Source organism: Rhipicephalus sanguineus, chromosome 9 (genome assembly GCF_013339695.2).
Source record: "Rhipicephalus sanguineus isolate Rsan-2018 chromosome 9, BIME_Rsan_1.4, whole genome shotgun sequence".
In the NCBI taxonomy this organism is placed as follows: domain Eukaryota; kingdom Metazoa; phylum Arthropoda; class Arachnida; order Ixodida; family Ixodidae; genus Rhipicephalus; species Rhipicephalus sanguineus.
Window position 1 is genome coordinate 59371740 of NC_051184.2, and position 17886 is coordinate 59389625.

Genomic DNA, 17886 nt, shown 5'->3' on the forward strand with positions numbered 1-17886 from the left:
ACAAGCCCGAGCCCACTGTACTAGAAATATACTCTAGAAGAACTTGTTTTTGGGCGAGTTGGTGCCTTAGTTGCTGAACATATCGTAAGTGGCGCGAAGCTAGGAACATGAAAAAGGGCCGGAGGAAAGAGACAAAAGAGCGCCATACGAATGGTTTCCGGGACAGACAAGCCCGAACCCACTGTACTAGAAATATACTCTAGAAGAACTTGTTTTTGGGCGAGTTGGTGCCTTAGTTTGCTGAACATATCGTAAGTGGCGCGAAGCTAGGAACATGAAAAAGGGACGGAGGAAAGAGACAAAAGAGCACCATAAGAAAGGTTTCCGTGAACAGACAAGCCCGAGCCCACGGTACTAGAAATATACTCTAGAAGAACTTGTTTCTGGGCGAGTTGGTGCCTTAGTTTGCTGAACATATCGTAAGTGGCGCGAAGCTAGGAACATGAAAAAGGGCCGGAGGAAAGAGACAAAAGAGCGCCATACGAATGGTTTCTGGGACAGACAAGCCCGAGCCCACTGTACTAGAAATATACTCTAGAAGGACTTGTTTTTGGCCGAGTTGGTGCCTTAGTTTGCTGAACATATCGTAAGTGGCGCGAAGCTAGGAACATGAAAAAGGGCCGGAGGAAAGAGACAAAAGAGCGCCATAAGAAAGGTTTCCGGGAACAGACAAGCCCGAGCCCACTGTACTAGAAATATACTCTAGAAGGACTTGTTTTTGGGCGAGTTGGTGCCTTAGTTTGCTGAACATATCGTAAGTGGCACGAAGCTAGGAACATGAAAAAGGGCCGGAAGAAAGAGACAAAAGAGCGCCATAAGAAGGGTTTCCGGGAACAGACAAGCCCGAACCCACTGTACTAGAAATATACTCTAGAAGAACTTGTTTTTGGGCGAGTTGGTGCCTTAGTTTGCTGAACATATCGTAAGTGGCGCGAAGCTAGGAACATGAAAAAGGGCCGGAAGAAAGAGACAGAAGAGCACCATAAGAAGGATTTCCGGGAACAGACAAGCCCGAGCCCACTGTACTAGAAATATACTCTAGAAGGACTTGTTTTTGGGCGAGTTGGTGCCTTAGTTTGCTGAACATATCGTAAGTGGCGCGAAGCTAGGAACATGAAAAAGGGCCGGAGGAAAGAGACAAAAGAGCGCCATAAGAAAGGTTTCCGGGAACAGACAAGCCCGAGCCCACTGTACTAGAAATATACTCTAAAAGGACTTGTTTTTGGGCGAGTTCGTGCCTTAGTTTGCTGAACATATCGTAAGTGGCGCGAAGCTAGGAACATGAAAAAGGGCCGGAGGAAAGAGACAAAAGAGCGCCATAAGAAAGGTTTCCGGGAACAGACAAGCCCGAGCCCACTGTACTCGAAATATACTCTAGAAGAACTTGTTTTTGGGCGAGTTGGTGCCTTAGTTTGCTGAACATATCGTAAGTGGCGCGAAGCTAGGAACATGAAAAAGGGCCGGAAGAAAGAGACAGAAGAGCGCCATAAGAAGGGTTTCCGGGAACAGACAAGCCCGAACCCACTGTACTGGAAATATACTCTAGAAGAACTTGTTTTTGGGCGAGTTCGTGCCTTAGTTTGCTGAACATATCGTAAGTGGCGCGAAGCTAGGAACATGAAAAAGGGCCGGAAGAAAGAGACAGAAGAGCGCCATAAGAAGGTTTTCCGGGAACAGACAAGCCCGAACCCACTGTACTAGAAATATACTCTAGAAGAACTTGTTTTTGGGCGAGTTGGTGCCTTAGTTTGCTGAACATATCGTAAGTGGCGCGAAGCTAGGAACATGAAAAAAGGGCCGGAAGAAAGAGACCAGAAGAGCGCCATAAGAAGGGTTTCCGGGAACAGACAAGCCCGAACCCACTGTACTAGAAATATACTCTAGAAGAACTTGTTTTTGGGCGAGTTGGTGCCTTAGTTTGCTGAACATATCGTAAGTGGCGCGAAGCTAGGAACATGAAAAAGGGCCGGAAGAAAGAGACAGAAGAGCGCCATAAGAAGGGTTTCCGGGAACAGACAAGCCCGAACCCACTGTACTAGAAATACTCTAGAAGAACTTGTTTTTGGGCGAGTTGGTGCCTTAGTTTGCTGAACATATCGTAAGTGGCGCGAAGCTAGGAACATGAAAAAGGGCCGGAAGAAAAGAGACAGAAGAGCGCCATAAGAAGGGTTTCCGGGAACAGACAAGCCCGAACCCACTGTACTAGAAATATACTCTAGAAGAACTTGTTTTTGGGCGAGTTGGTGCCTAGTTTGCTGAACATATCGTAAGTGGCGCGAAGCTAGGAACATGAAAAAGGGCCGGAAGAAAGAGACAGAAGAGCGCCATAAGAAGGGTTTCCGGGAACAGACAAGCCCGAACCCACTGTAGTAGAAATATACTCTAGAAGAACTTGTTTTTGGGCGAGGTGGTGCCTTAGTTTGCTGAACATATCGTAAGTGGCGCGAAGCTAGGAACAGGAAAAAGGGCCGGAAGAAAGAGACAGAAGAGCGCCATAAGAAGGGTTTCCGGGAACAGACAAGCCCGAACCCACTGTACTAGAAATATACTCTAGAAGAACTTGTTTTTGGGCGAGTTGGTGCCTTAGTTTGCTGAACATATCGTAAGTGGCGCGAAGCTAGGAACAAGAAAAAGGGCCGGAGGAAAGAGACAAAAGAGCGCCATACGAATGGTTTCCGGGACAGACAAGCCCGAGCCCACTGTACTAGAAATATACTCTAGAAGAACTTGTTTTTGAGCGAGTTGGTGCCTTAGTTTGCTGAACATATAGTAAGTGGCGCGAAGCTAGGAACATGAAAAAGGGCTGGAGGAAAGAGACAAAAGAGCGCCATACGAATGGTTTCCGGGACAGACAAGCCCGAACCCACTGTACTAGAAATATACTCTAGAAGAACTTGTTTTTGGGCGAGTTGGTGCCTTAGTTTGCTGAACATATCGTAAGTGGCGCGAAGCTAGGAACATGAAAAAGGGCCGGAAGAAAGAGACAGAAGAGCGCCATAAGAAGGGTTTCCGGGAACAGACAAGCCCGAACCCACTGTACTAGAAATATACTCTAGAAGAACTTGTTTTTGGGCGAGTTGGTGCCTTAGTTTGCTGAACATATCGTAAGTGGCGCGAAGCTAGGAACATAAAAAAGGGCCGGAAGAAAGAGACAGAAGAGCGCCATAAGAAGGGTTTCCGGGAACAGACAAGCCCGAGCCCACTGTACTAGAAATATACTCTAGAAGAACTTGTTTTTGGGCGAGTTGGTGCCTTAGTTTGCTGAACATATCGTAAGTGGCGCGAAGCTAGGAACATGAAAAAGGGCCGGAAGAAAGAGACAGAAGAGCGCCATAAGAAGGGTTTCCGGGAACAGACAAGCCCGAACCCACTGTACTAGAAATATACTCTAGAAGAACTTGTTTTTGGGCGAGTTGGTGCCTTAGTTTTGCTGAACATATCGTAGTGGCGCGAAGCTAGGAACATGAAAAAGGGCCGGAAGAAAGAGACAGAAGAGCGCCATAAGAAGGGTTTCCGGGAACAGACAAGCCCGAGCCCACTGTACTAGAAATATACTCTAGAAGAACTTGTTTTTGAGCGAGTTGGTGCCTTAGTTTGCTGAACATATTGTAAGTGGCGCGATGCTAGGAACATGAAAAAGGGACGGAGGAAAGAGACAAAAGAGCACCATAAGAAAGATTTCCGTGAACAGACAAGCCCGAGCCCACGGTACTAGAAATATACTCTAGAAGAACTTGTTTTTGGGCGAGTTGGTGCCTTAGTTTGCTGAACAGATCGTAAGTGGCGCGAAGCTAGGAACATGAAAAAGGGCCGGAGGAAAGAGACAAAGAGCGCCATACGAATGGTTTCCGGGACAGACAAGCCCGAGCCCACTGTACTAGAATATACTCTAGAAGGACTTGTTTTTGGCCGAGTTGGTGCCTTAGTTGCTGAACATATCGTAAGTGGCGCGAAGCTAGGAACATGAAAAGGGCCGGAGGAAAGAGACAAAAGAGCGCCATAAGAAAGGTTTCCGGGAACAGACAAGCCCGAGCCCACTCTACTAGAAATATACTCTAGAAGGACTTGTTTTTGGGCGAGTTTGGTGCCTTAGTTTGCTGAACATATCGTAAGTGGCGCGAAGCTAGGAACATGAAAAGGGCCGGAGGAAAGAGACAAAAGAGCGCCATAAGAAAGGTTTCCGGGAACAGACAAGCCCGAGCCCACGGTACTAGAAATATACTCTAGAAGAACTTGTTTTTGGGCGAGTTGGTGCCTTAGTTTGCTGAACATATCGTAAGTGGCGCGAAGCTAGGAACATGAAAAAGGGCCGGAGGGAAACAGACAAAAGAGCGCCATACGAATGGTTTCCGGGACAGACAAGCCCGAGTCCACTGTACTAGAAATATACTCTAGAACTACTTGTTTTTGAGCGAGTTGGTGCCTTAGCTTGCTGAACATATCGTAAGTGGCGCGAAGCTAGGAACATGAAAAAGGGCCGGAGGAAAGAGACAGAAGAGCGCCAGAAAAGACAGAAGGCGCTCTTCTGTCTCTTTCCTCCGGCCCTTTTTCATGTTCCTTGCTTCGCGCCACTTACGATATATTCAGCAAACCATCTCCTGTTTACGGATTTCTTCATAGTGGACTGCACGAGCTAGTCAGTAGCCGTAGAAATCTAGTGAACCACATAACCAACTAGAGTTTTTCTGGCTATTTGCTTCTGTGCGTGTGCATTCCTATATCAAGTTGATTAAAATACTGAAGCACGTATGAGACTTAGGCACGCGCATTGTACGGCATTGTCCACCTACACTAAATAATATCCGCTGACTATTTAAAGTAATTTCCATTGTAAGTACGCATCACAGTAACGTACAAAAAGGCATGATCAGATCACACACGAGAACACACTCACGCACAACACCGAATGTCAAGATTTCTACGTACCCGATATCTAGCCCAACAGCACCTTGAAGGTTATTTATGCTGATAGCACACTGTGTACACGTCAGCAGCCATAGAATATTGAACAATTACCCTGATTTGGACAAATTACTTGTCCCCTTCTATTTAAATACATAATTGCAATCACGCACCACGAAGTTGTTATTGCAATGAAATCAAGAAAATTAAAGCTTGTCTAAATTTTACATAAGACAGCCCAGTTACGGTATATTACACTACGGCGTCAACGGAGCATCTGGCAACAAAATGGCTTAGTAGTTACCTAAATAAACACACTAAGTAACGGCAAATTTGGAATTTAATACTACGGCATCAACGGAGCATCTGGCAACAAAAGTTGCTTAGTAGTTACCTAATTAAACATATAAGTAACGGCAAAATTTGCTAGCTTTCCTGTCTGCTGGCTAGTAAAGGGGTGTCGCACAGGCACTAAAATACGATCGAAATTATTAATACATGTATTTACTGTTAACGTTTTATATATAAATCTAGGCATTACTAATTAAATCAAGAGAAAATGTTTGTTTCGATAGTACTCAGATTTTTTTCCCTCAGCGTTTAGTATCTCAGCAAACCTAATGCGGCAACCTTCAATAGTTGCTGAATATGGCAAAGCATCGATAAATACGTATTGCTGAAGTTAGCATTAAGTTATAGAAGCAGTGTTAGGGAAATGGGGAATGAAAGAGAGCAGAAAAAGACGATACAAAAAGAGGAAAAGAAACAAAAAATACAAGGAAAGTAATAGCCACACTATTCAAAGTCTGTCTCTAAGCCCGGAGGTCCCTAAAAGTGTAAGAACGCTATCAGTGCCTTCCGTGCTCAGTACGGACTGGGCCACTGTTCCCGGACCCTTTGATTCACAAAGACGGTAATCAAGTCTGTATAACTGATTGGAACGTTCTTTTCTGGGCGCACTGAATCGGGGACTCATAGAGCGCTGCAGTTATTGCATGTAGTGCTGTTGGTCAGTTCGATCCCAAAGCAGTAGGCATTAATGAAGGCGACGCCAGGCCGCAGGCGGCACGGAAGCGTCTCCTCAGCCAGGGCCTCCTCTATAGATAGAGTAGGCGCTGTCTCGGCTCAAGATATTCCTGACGGAAGACTGAGCGGGACATGGGGATTCAAGGTATCTGTGGTAGACGAACGTTGGTGAATAACGCCGAGTTCGACTGTTTGAAGCGTGGCATCACGTAACAACAAAACAGGATGCTCATTGAAACCATTATCTGTTCGCCAAGCTCTTTGTCAAGAAAAACATGACGCTGTCTTCAAAAATATTTAGTTTCGCTTAAAGGCGAAGCAGTGAATGCGACAGCATCAAATTGTAACGTATACGAGGTATAAGGCTAGCAGCTAGCTATATTGCATCCGACCTGGCCTAACTCAAGAAAATTCTGGTTTAAGGGAATGCGGCCGCGCCATATACCCGAAGGGGTTTCCGTGCTGCCAGTTCTGTAAACGCGAACTAAGCGTTGAGAGCACAGCAAGGTGAGGAGCTGTCTCCGAATGTCTCTAGATGTCTGTAATGTCTGTAGACAGCGCAGCTCCCGTCACCCCCCCTCTCTCTTCTGGTGTCTCTTCATGTACCTTACGAAAGACGGGCGGGGTGTTTCCTCTCTGCCTTAGAAGCAATGGATGGCAGGTCTCGCAAGCGGGGTGATGTTATCACATGCGCCCTCCGTGCGACGTAGATTGCCGGCTAGCTTCATCTTAGCTTCCGCCGTGTTCATTGTCAGCAATTGATTGGGGGTGGAACATTCGATACGCGGGGTGATGTAGTCATTTTATACTTTATAAGAAAAATGACGGCAACGGCGATGGCAGAAACACGTCGAGAGTGTTCATATAATTGCTATCGCGATATAAAAAGCAATTAATGCACCTATCATACATTCTATTATCCTGTCACTTGCAGTGGTGATAGGGCCTCCACGCAAAGGGAACAGCGCAAGGACGGTGTCCGTGGCGAAGTCATCCACGTCAAGAAACCACAATGGGAAAAACCCCACATGTGCGAGATATGCAAGAAATCATTTAGATGGAACTGTCTTCTCGTGGACATCGTCGTAATAAGGGCGAAAAGCCTTATCGTTGTGACATATGTGCTAAATTGTTTACCGTCCGGTCCAGTCTCGAGGCACATCAACGCATTCATTCAGGCGAGAAACCCTACCGATGCGACATATGCGGGAAATTATTTGCACGGAACACGCACCTTGTGGAGCATCGCCGTATTCATACGGGCGAAAAACCCTATCGTTGCGACTTATGTGCTAGATCATTTTCGACTAGCTCCAATTTCACGAGGCACCGCCATATTCATTGAGGCGAGAAACCCTACTAATGCGCGACGTGCACTCAATCCTTTGCCCACTCGGGAAATCTTCGCAGGCATGAACGCACGCATACAGGCGAGAAGTCGTTTAAATACGAAATATGTGGTCATTCATTCCCGACGTGGTACTCAATTAAAATGCGTCAATGCGTGCCCTGAGGACCGAAAAACTCTGAAAGCGTCGTCCCCCCCCCCCCCCCCCTTCCTCTCCCTCAAAAAAAGAATCATAATCACTTCGAGCAGTCACGTACGAATGAGTACCTTCACTGTCATATAGGCGTGTACCTTTCACTAGCGAATAAGTGTGGAATCAACCACGAACGCACACAATAAATGTCTATACGTGTTCTCCTTAACGAGGTGAATGAAACGCCATTGCGGTCTGCGCAATGCGCACTGCAGTCTTCCTTTTTTAAACGAACGCCACTGTCAACTAACATGTTCGCTGACCTTTTATGCGCGGTTTGGGCCGCTTGTTTTCTTAACTTACCTATACCGTATGTGTCATGCATACGCGTGCTGTAGCAGCAGGGAATCATGCGTGTATAAGTAAGTTTTATAGCTCAACTTTTACGTCAAGACGTGAGGAAGAAGTGGTGCAGAACAAACAATACCGCCTTTCTTTCTTGAAAACAAAACAAAAACCGAATAAAACCACGCGTGTGACAAGCCGGCTTCTCGTCTCGTGACAAACCGCTGTAATAGACGCACGTTATAAACCAATTTTGACTGGTTTTTGGACATCACGGGAATAAACGTCATCACCACAAGTACTTAGACTGGTCTAATGCAAAAAGAATTTTTGAGATCCGTCGCAGTGTTTCCTGTTCGGACACCTAGCTGTGTTCATAGACGTAGTCATACCAAAAATGCCTCTAGGCAAACCCTAATTGACTGCACCTGTGCGTTGTGAGAAATCAGAGCTGAAATTTCCGCACAGAAACCTCTGTTAGCTGTAATTACGAATTGCTGCTGTGAAGTTTGTGTGAATTCGATTGTCTGTCATAACTATCGACATACATGTGTGATATGCATGACTTTCTTATTATGCTAAAAAACTGGGTGTGCAAAGAGACACGAGAAAATTCAAGACACCAGAAACGCCGAGATGAACAACCCAGCCAAGGCAGCAGCCCGGCGGGCTCGCAACGCAGCAGCAGCTCGGGCTCGCCACCAAGACCCTGCGGTGAGAGGCCGGGGCGCCGAAGCGAAGAGGGCTATTGCATATATAACAATGCTGTCCCGTCTATATATGATGGTAGAGTAATTGTGTACGGAGGATTCGCGGGTTACCAGATCATTTCCGAGCAAGCTCCTCTAACATCGTTCCCTTCGTGGATATGGCGGTGATATTTTCCTTGATATTGCTTGATATCGAGAAGTTCACTGATGAGAGTTATGATCGAAATGAAGGTTTGAACGTGCATTCAAATGGCGGACTGCAAAGTTTTTATCTTCGTTTGATCTTGGGAAGGACATCTTGTAACGCTTAAAGGAGCATCTTTTACAGCTATGACAATCGTCTCTTGGACAGTTTTATCGCTAGAACCTTAAATTTATTTTCTTCGTTACGTGTGCAATGTATCCGCGCAAGCGAATATACCTTAAGCGATGTCTTAAAGTATAATTACGGCAAAGGTTTAGCTTCACCGAATGTTCATCGATGATGAGAAACCTATGGCGAAGTCTGTTTGCGTTTACTCTGGAGACTTAAATCACGTACACTGCGACTGTTCCCGCTAAAACGCCGAACGACGTATTCTGAAGGCAGCACTTCATTTGCAACGCGCCTCGAGCTTGGATCTACGGCACCTTCAAGGCCCGTGGCAAGACAGCGTCTGTGCGATGCGCAACACGAAAGTGCATATATGTGCGTTTGTGACTGTACGTACTATTTTGTGTATATGTTTGTGTACACCATAGTCGTCACCCGACACTTGGAGTAGCAAGGCGGGCGATAAACCAGGCTAACATCTCCGGGAATTTCATTAACGATTATCATCTCTCTATCTCATATTTTACTTGGAGCGATGATATCGGAATGACTACAATAGCGGCTGTCGCCTCTTTGTAAAATTGTCGCCTACTTTGTAATCACTTAAATACCATTAAAAGAATTTACTGTCTCGCCAACTTTATATAATCTTCTTCGCTAATTTGCAGCGTGTAATTTAGCCATGATCGTGAATTTACCTTGCTCCTTTGCCTTTGACGTAGTGTCCCCACTCAGTTTATTGAATTTTGCTGATGTGAATGCATTTTTTGTTTTGTATTAGACTGTATTTTGTAGAAACAGTTTATCTAGTGCCGAGGTGCTGTCACTGAGTTTGGGAGCCTTGTCTGTATATAGGTTTTTGTATTATCTTGTTCTGATGAAAATAAACTGAACTGAGAAATGTTTAATAAACTGCTATTTTTGCCGCCTGCACCAGGTGATGTAGCAGATACAGTTAAAACACGCTCTAAACGTACCCAACTTCACGAATTTCTCGATCTAACGAAGTAATTTCCATTCCACGGCAGGTACCCACATGATTCAAGGTTGTCATCCACTCGATTAACGAAGCTTTCGTGGCACTGAACTCGATCTAACGAATTCTTCCTGGAAATAAGCAAAAACGTAGCGATTTCTCTGAGATTTTCCTACAGATGGCTTTCCTTCGAGTGTGCTCTGTAAGCTGAGACCATGAATTCTCGTCCAAATACGCGGACACTGAGCAACCCCTTTGCAGCAAATTATATCGCATTGATCAGCATTGCCGCAATTAACGAAGAAACCAAATATCATGAATTCTAGTGAATAAAGTAATGATCAACCCTTGAACAGGGGATGTCACTAGAGCCTACGTGTCCACAAGTGGGCTTATTGAGGCAAGTATTGTCACAGTTCCTCAAGTTGTAGGGAATTTAATTGTGCTTGTCAAAAATAACAAACAGACCTTGTTTGGAAAATTTGTAATTTAATAATATTGGCGACGCAGTTTTAGTCGCGGAAAGGGCTAAAACTCATTACTTCGGCAAAGCAGACTGTTTCAGTGTATGTATTTTCTCGTACAACAGCAGACTCCCAGGCCTTATCCGCAAGACTATTAACCCTTTCAGACGCCACCTATGAAGAACTCTCTGTAAATGCCCCAAATCTATGCGATGTTTGAAGGCACTCCGATGTTCTATTGTAACAAAAATGTCATAACACGTTAATTTATGCGTGTTATAGTAATCATTCCTAATTGGTAATTAAATATCTGTTTATTCTGAAGCTATTCATGCCTTGTTTTTGCATAAACAGAATCAAATCTCAGGCTAGAAATATAGTGCGAATTCGTTTTCCGTTACGTCAATATTGTGCAAAGAAAAATTATACTTTATACGTGGCTCGCGGGAAGCGGCACGTGGAACGACTCGTCGACCGTGGTAGTACCTTCAGAAAATTAATGGTATGCAACAGCACACTGGAAAATGAGGTTAAGTGAGGACAAATTTATTATGCAGGAGGTTCAATTCATCCAAACCTCAATGTATCTGGCTGTTCCGTAGCCCCAAGTCGATACAAACAGCAAATACAAGTGGTGTACACAATTGTGTACATAGCGTCTCAAAGGGTTAAATATGAAGCTTAGAATGCGCGAAAATGCTCTGTCATGTTTTGACCGAGAAATTGCTGCTGCTCCTTGCTGAAGGCTCTATCCGTCCGCCAGCCCTGAGTCCACTAATAGATATATTTACTCCTAAAATGCCACATCAGCGGCAATTTCCAGCACATTGTATTTGCATGAAAGGAAAGCGTGAGCTACTGAGATTATGTGCGAGTATATGCAATGGAAACATTTTAAAATGGTGCCTTGACTTTTTAAAATGCACCGTAGAATACATCTATAGTGGAGAAAACTGATGTAGTGTGCCGCTAACGTGTTGGTAGGGCTCGTTAATATAGACATAATCACAGCCTTAATTTGCTAACGTGCCCTTTAGTCACTCCAGTGGAATTGCTCGTTTGCTATTTATTTCTTCTAATTAATATTTTTGGAACGCATTGTGGTCTGCTTTAGTAAATTTTGTGACGTGACTAAGTTTACTGCGTAAGTCGTGCGTTGATGCACATCACGAGATTTCCTGAGAAGTGTTTTGGATGTAACGGGAAGCAGTAAAATTTCGCAAATGTACAGAACATCAACGGGGCATGAAGAGTTCCCCAGTACGTTTTGTTGCGTACTACAGAAGCCAGCAGTCGTCAACGACGGAAAAGCACACACTTTGGTTGCCTGTCTTGCAGTACAGCAAAGTGCCATAACCTTTTAATCGTGTTTTCACTGCGAGAATAAAGACAGCCATCTATACACGCTAAATTTGGTTCCGTTATGAAAACATTCAACGTATTATTGGAAAGAGCATGCCATAATACATTATGGTGCCTTTGTCAGGATATGCTCAGGTAAGAGCTCATTCTCAGCTAAGATGAGCTATCTATATTAGTCATGTAAATGTCGCATATAAGTAAGTAGCAAAGGAAGCGCTTGATAAGCCCTTCCATAACTGCTACACCACACGGACTTATTCAGTACCTACAGCTTCAGGTCCGGCAGCACAACTCGAGACTTTAATCTCAATACTTCTGACAAGACACACGAGAATGCTGTTTGAATCATCAAACTGTATGTACCGTCTTTCCCTTTGAGTTGCACTGTACATGTGCCCATTGCTCAACCAATCAAGAACGAGAAGATTTGTATACATGTGATCAGAAGTACAGCTGTGTTCTTTTTTTAACGTTCGACGTCCCCGGCCATCAAATGCACAAGTCTTATATTTTTCCTGAACAAAGCAAATGATGGATGAATAAAGTTCCCGATATACAGGAGCAAGTTTGAGCGAATCGGCTTGCCATTAAAGCTATAACCTGTTCGCCAACCTTTATATCGAAAAAAACACGACACTGACCTTCCAAAAAACAATCTGTGTGCCGTACTAAATACTGTTTTCTGGTCTCTTGCAGGATTGGTACGGCCTCCACACAAACGGGAAAGCACGAAGATATCAACGGTATCTACGGCCACGTAAACCACGGCATGATAACATCAGGGGAACGAAGGCACAAGTGGGAATTATGCGGTAATTCATTCAAAAAGAAACATCATCTCGCGCCACATCGCCACGTGCATACCGGCGAGAAGCCCTATCATTGCAGCATGTGTGGTAAATCATTTTCAAGAAAGGATAACCTTGATGTACATCGCCGCACTCACACAGGCGACAAGCCCTACCATTGCAGCATATGTGGTAAATCATTTGTACAGAAGCCTCACCTCGATGCACATCGCCGCACTCACACAGGCGAGAAGCCCTTCAAGTGCACGACATGCACGAAATCCTTCACACAGCAAGGACATCTTCGTGTACATGAACGTACTCATACGGGCGAGAGGGCCTATAAATGCACGATGTGTGAGCACTCGTCAACCACATTGTCAGATCTTAAAAAGCATCAACGCACGCACAGAAACAAGAAACCGTGACCGTGGCGAAAAAGGAACAATATCACTTCTACTGACGATGCATCAAAGAGCAACTCCACATTCACGTGGCTCTGAATCCCTTCACTTGTGAAGAGTGCAATCATTCATTCGCATAGAAAAAAAAAAAGCTTCAATGCAAAACCATCGATGGACATGAGTGCTGCATTTTTACGCGCAATATTTAGACCATATTTTTAGAAAGGGAGTGTCTAGCGTTACGTCTAGACGTAACGGTACGAGCCGTTGCAGTTACGTCTGGACGTAAGAATAACGAGTCTTAAAAGTTACGTCCAGCGTGACAATACAAATACAGCCCGTTAGACCAACCGAACCGATTGGCCTCAGTGGCGCAGCGGCTAGCGTGTCGTGCTCGGAACTGCGAGGACGTTGGTTCGAACCTCGCTGCTGGTGCAATTTTTCTTCTTTTTTTTTGTCTCAAGTGTTGCTGAAGTCTGTTGCCAGAGAAGCGCGACGCGGCTCTTGGGTTACGTGCGCCTCCGCCATCCCCGAAGGGGCAGGCGCGCGGGCTAAACAGCGCGTGGCCGCGACAGCGGCCAGTAGCGCGTGACCGTGACCCTGCCAACCGGCCATTGAGCGTTAGCGAAATGGCCGCACTCGCGAAGCGAGGCCGAAGCCACGATTAGGTTGCCACGCCCGAAGGGCGCAGAGGGCCTTCACTCAGCAACAGGAAAATAATGTACTCACGTTTGTAGAAAGCCACATGACTAGAGTCCCTAGAGTTTCCCTGCTCTTCAACAGGGAAAAATCTAGGGACTTTAGTCTGGACGTAACGATAGCGGTGACTACAGTTACGTCTGGACGTAACCCTAGCAACAGCCTTTTAGAAATTTAACTTACCTCTTACCTAACGACAACCACATATGGGGCCCCTGCATGTTCGCATGGCTGTGTATCCCTTTCACCACCGAAATGTGCAATCAGTCATTCGAGCACAATAGAATGTTGGGATACCGAAGCTTCGATCAATATAAGTGCTCATTTCGACGTACTATTTGGTTAGGTGACGTTTTTAGATATGTAACGAGCCTCACACCTCAATAAGCACACCTGGGCTTGTTGGGCTTGTAGGTGAGTTGTATAGGTCAGCGTTTACTTCAAGACGTTAGAGAAAAGCAATGCAATACTGCGGTTCTTTCTTAAAATTAAAAAATAAAAAATATCCGGCGGCGGATCACAACTCACGCACTCTGGGAATCGATGTAATGCAAAGCAGCCTGCGAAAAGCTGCACATATCGCCTTGTTCGTCTTTGCGGCAAATGCAGTCATTCATGCCATAACATCTAGCTCAGAGTGCATATGTGCGGTTAATATGCCCTTTTTACTTATCTCTCACATGTTTTCATTATTTATCTTCTGGGAATAAGGCTAGTGGCACTTGAGAGTCAAGTTATGAGGCGTTTCATTGTATCATACACTCCGGGACCCTAAACAGTTTTGATGGCGGGACATTAGGTAAGAGATAGGCAAGTTTTTATTTGGCATACTGGCCGCTTCATTTAACAGAGTGCTTAGTTGCTATAGATTTAACTATTTTTGTTCGCGTTGGCTGACAGTGCATTCCAGCACAGCAACAAGAACGCACAATTGACATACAACTTCAAAGTATAATTTCAGTCGAGCTTGATCTTCACGAAACATTGGTCTATAATGAAGGAGAACCTCTCATCCGGATGTGCGTTGACTCTCAATATCTCACTCGAAGTGGTAAATATCAACATTATCTCAGGTAATATAACAGAGGATGTGAGCCTCTTCCATAAACTGCTAACTCTGCTAGATTCCCCTTGCGATGTAGCAGACACGATCACATGTGTTTCAAAAGGGGTACCATGCCTGTTCACAAATTTCATCCGACAGATCGGGTGAAAGTCCATGTGCTGGACTGCGGCCGTTTTGCTATTGTACCGCTCTTCTAGATATAATAGTGCGTTGACTATCAATATCTATCTCAGGGTGGCAAAAACCAACATTATCTCAGTAACTATATTACAGAGAGATAAACATTTTAATGATAGGCTGGAGATGTTCGCCTGGCTGTTCGCCTGACACACTACTCCAGGTGCTGGGTGACGAATATGATATATAGAGTATAATACAGTATAATAGGTGATGTGACGAAAGGATTAGGAAGCCTCTTCCATAAACTGCTAACTCTGCTAGATTCCCCTTGCGATGTAGCAGACACGATCACGTGTGTTTCAAAAGGGGTACCATGCCTGTTCACAAATTTCATCCGACAGATCAGGTGAAAGTCCATGTGCTGGACTGCGGCCGTTTTGCTATTGTACCGCTCTTCTAGATATACTAGTGCGTTGACTATCAATATCTATCTCAGGGTGGCAAAAACCAACATTATCTCAGTAACTATAATACAGAGAGATAAACATTTTAATGATAGGCTGGAGATGTTCGCCTGGCTGTTCGCCTGACATACTACTCCAGGTGCTGGGTGACGAATATGATATAGAGTATAATACAGTATAATAGGTGATGTGACGAAAGGATTAGGAAGCCTCTTCCATAAACTGCTAACTCTGCTAGATTCCCCTTGCGATGTAGCAGACACGATCACGTGTGTTTCAAAAGGGGTACCATGCCTGTTCACAAATTTCATCCGACAGATCAGGTGAAAGTCCATGTGCTGGACTGCGGCCGCTTTGCTATTGTACCGCTCTTCTAGATATAATAGTGCGTTGACTATCAATATCTATCTCAGGGTGGCAAAAACCAACATTATCTCAGTAACTATAATACAGAGAGATAAACATTTTAATGATAGGCTGGAGATGTTCGCCTGGCTGTTCGCCTGACATACTACTCCAGGTGCTGGGTGACGAATATGATATATAGAGTATAATACAGTATAATAGGTGATGTGACGAAAGGATTAGGAAGCCTCTTCCATAAACTGCTAACTCTGCTAGATTCCCCTTGCGATGTAGCAGACACGATCACGTGTGTTTCAAAAGGGGTACCATGCCTGTTCACAAATTTCATCCGACAGATCAGGTGAAAGTCCATGTGCTGGACTGCGGCCGTTTTGCTGTTGTACCGCCGGCGCCCATGTTGCGCGATGATTCTGAACCTACGAATCCGATGACTGAATAAACACCCGGCCGTGTTGACTCGACACCTTAGCTGAAACAACGTGTGTTATTGACATGCTACACAAGACCACTATATTACCTCGCCTGCGTGTGCCGATCACACATACCCCTCCCCTGTGCGGGCTCCACATAACATCACACAAATGCGAACATTCAGACAGTACACAATCTCTCTGCATGTTTCATTTGACCAAACTAATCGCAACACTAGTGTCCCAGAAATGAGAGCTGCTCCTATTCTTCCTTCTCTACCCAGCCTCAAAAGGCAATCACACATTCGTATTTATCAAAAACTGTAATACCACAATTTTGCTCTTCGATCCTTGTTGATACTTTAAGCACCATTTCTATGACATCGGCCTGATAGCATGCATCAGGTTAACATTACATGATTCTCTACTGCAAAAGGCTCCCTGTAATTTCTTCCCAGAACCGAAAAGAAATGTAATCTGTTACCTGCTTCCGTAACGCACATAGCTATTCCCCGTGCTTTTAAAATCCTCTAAGCTGATGTAAGAATACTGCCCTATTATCACTTGTGTGTGAGCTACTTGGAATGTACTACTGTGTGTATTTTACCTGTATATATAACTTTTCCGCGTACAGTTTTATTTTATTCATTCGCATTTGCATTGTATGGCCCTCCCTTGTGTGACGTATGTCATGCCCTTAAGGTACTCTAAGTAAACAAATAAACAAGTGTATGAATTTCTACGCTGTCGCGAACAGTGCGTTTAAATTTTGTCTCCCTTCCAGATGTTTGTTCATCGTGACATTTGTTTACATTCATTGTGAACTCAAGTATATAGATGACTTAAGAGGGTGTTGAGGCGAGCTCGTTGGTACGGATCCATTAGAATGCAGCGCTTAAAGAACACAAACACTGAGAACGAAAACGAGGACGGGCGACGGGCGAAAACGAGGACAGCGCCCGTCCTCGTTTCGTTCTCAGTGTTTGTGTTCTTTAAGCACTGCATTCTAATGCATCAAGTATATAGGTCACTGCAAAATGATTCTGCATAGATATGAGCCAGCGAAGATTGTTGAGAAAAGGGATAGACGTTTAGTTCTTTCATTGTTCAGAAGTAGGTGGATGAACCTTGGGAAAATTGATACTGGAGTCGCCTGACCACGTGCAATGTACAGAGTATCTATATTATGTAGAAGTGCCATTTTGTAACAAAGTAAGAATTATACTTTTTTGTGTAATGCTTTCACAATTGATGTACCTGATGTATCTCTCACTTCGCGTATGAGGATTTTTATTAGCAGGCCTACTGCTACCGTTGGCACTTCTGCTTTGATCTGTGTGTAACCGCGCGTCATTCAATAAACGAAAGATCCCTATACGGCATTCATAGCCTTCACAGCCTCGATATGGGTCGCGGACGTACTCTAATGTGCTCCTAAATGTGCGCCGGCAAGTGTTGCGAAATAGAGTTCGGAGTTTGTGCCCGTCCAGTGTACACCTTTTTTACCGTACTGTTACAGAAGGCGCCGACTAGCACAAATGAGTGTTACTCGCTGTATCGAGCGTCTTGTAGAAAGCGTCTGCAGACGGTGGTGGACACAAGAAGGCTGGTTTATTGATAGCAAAGGAACGCTTGAATACAGCGTTGCCGGGCGTTGTTCTATCGGTTGTGCACAGTGTTGCCTTGTTGACTGCCCACTGCATCCTCCTTTCTTTGAAGGCGAATGACATAAAAAACACTGAAAAGACAAACATTTAACGCCGGTCGGCGACAGTCATCTCTCCTAGGCTGTTTCACTCTCTTGGAATGCATGAGTGTAGGCCAGGCAAGATGGTGGTTTTCGGGGTCTGGTGGATCGTCGGCAGGAATCGTCAGGGTTCGGTGAGCCTGATGTACCGGATTGCGGTCGGTCCTGCGTAGCCTGCGGAGGTTCTGTCCCCTGCGGTACGGCTCCACTTGTAGATGAATCGGAGGTGTCGTCGCTGTCGTC

The 17886-nt window shown here is 44.9% G+C and overlaps 1 protein-coding gene across 1 annotated transcript in view; it reads left to right on the plus strand.

Annotated features, from left to right (window-relative positions):
* The first annotated feature begins 6985 nt into the window (after positions 1 to 6985).
* Positions 6986 to 17886, plus strand: part of LOC125759931 (zinc finger protein 239-like) — a 175375-nt gene continuing 164474 nt past the window's right edge. The window contains exons 1-2 of the mRNA XM_049419436.1: positions 6986 to 7233; positions 12405 to 12675. Coding sequence (XP_049275393.1) covers positions 6986 to 7233; positions 12405 to 12675 — 519 coding nt within the window. The remainder of the gene's footprint in view (positions 7234 to 12404; positions 12676 to 17886) is intronic.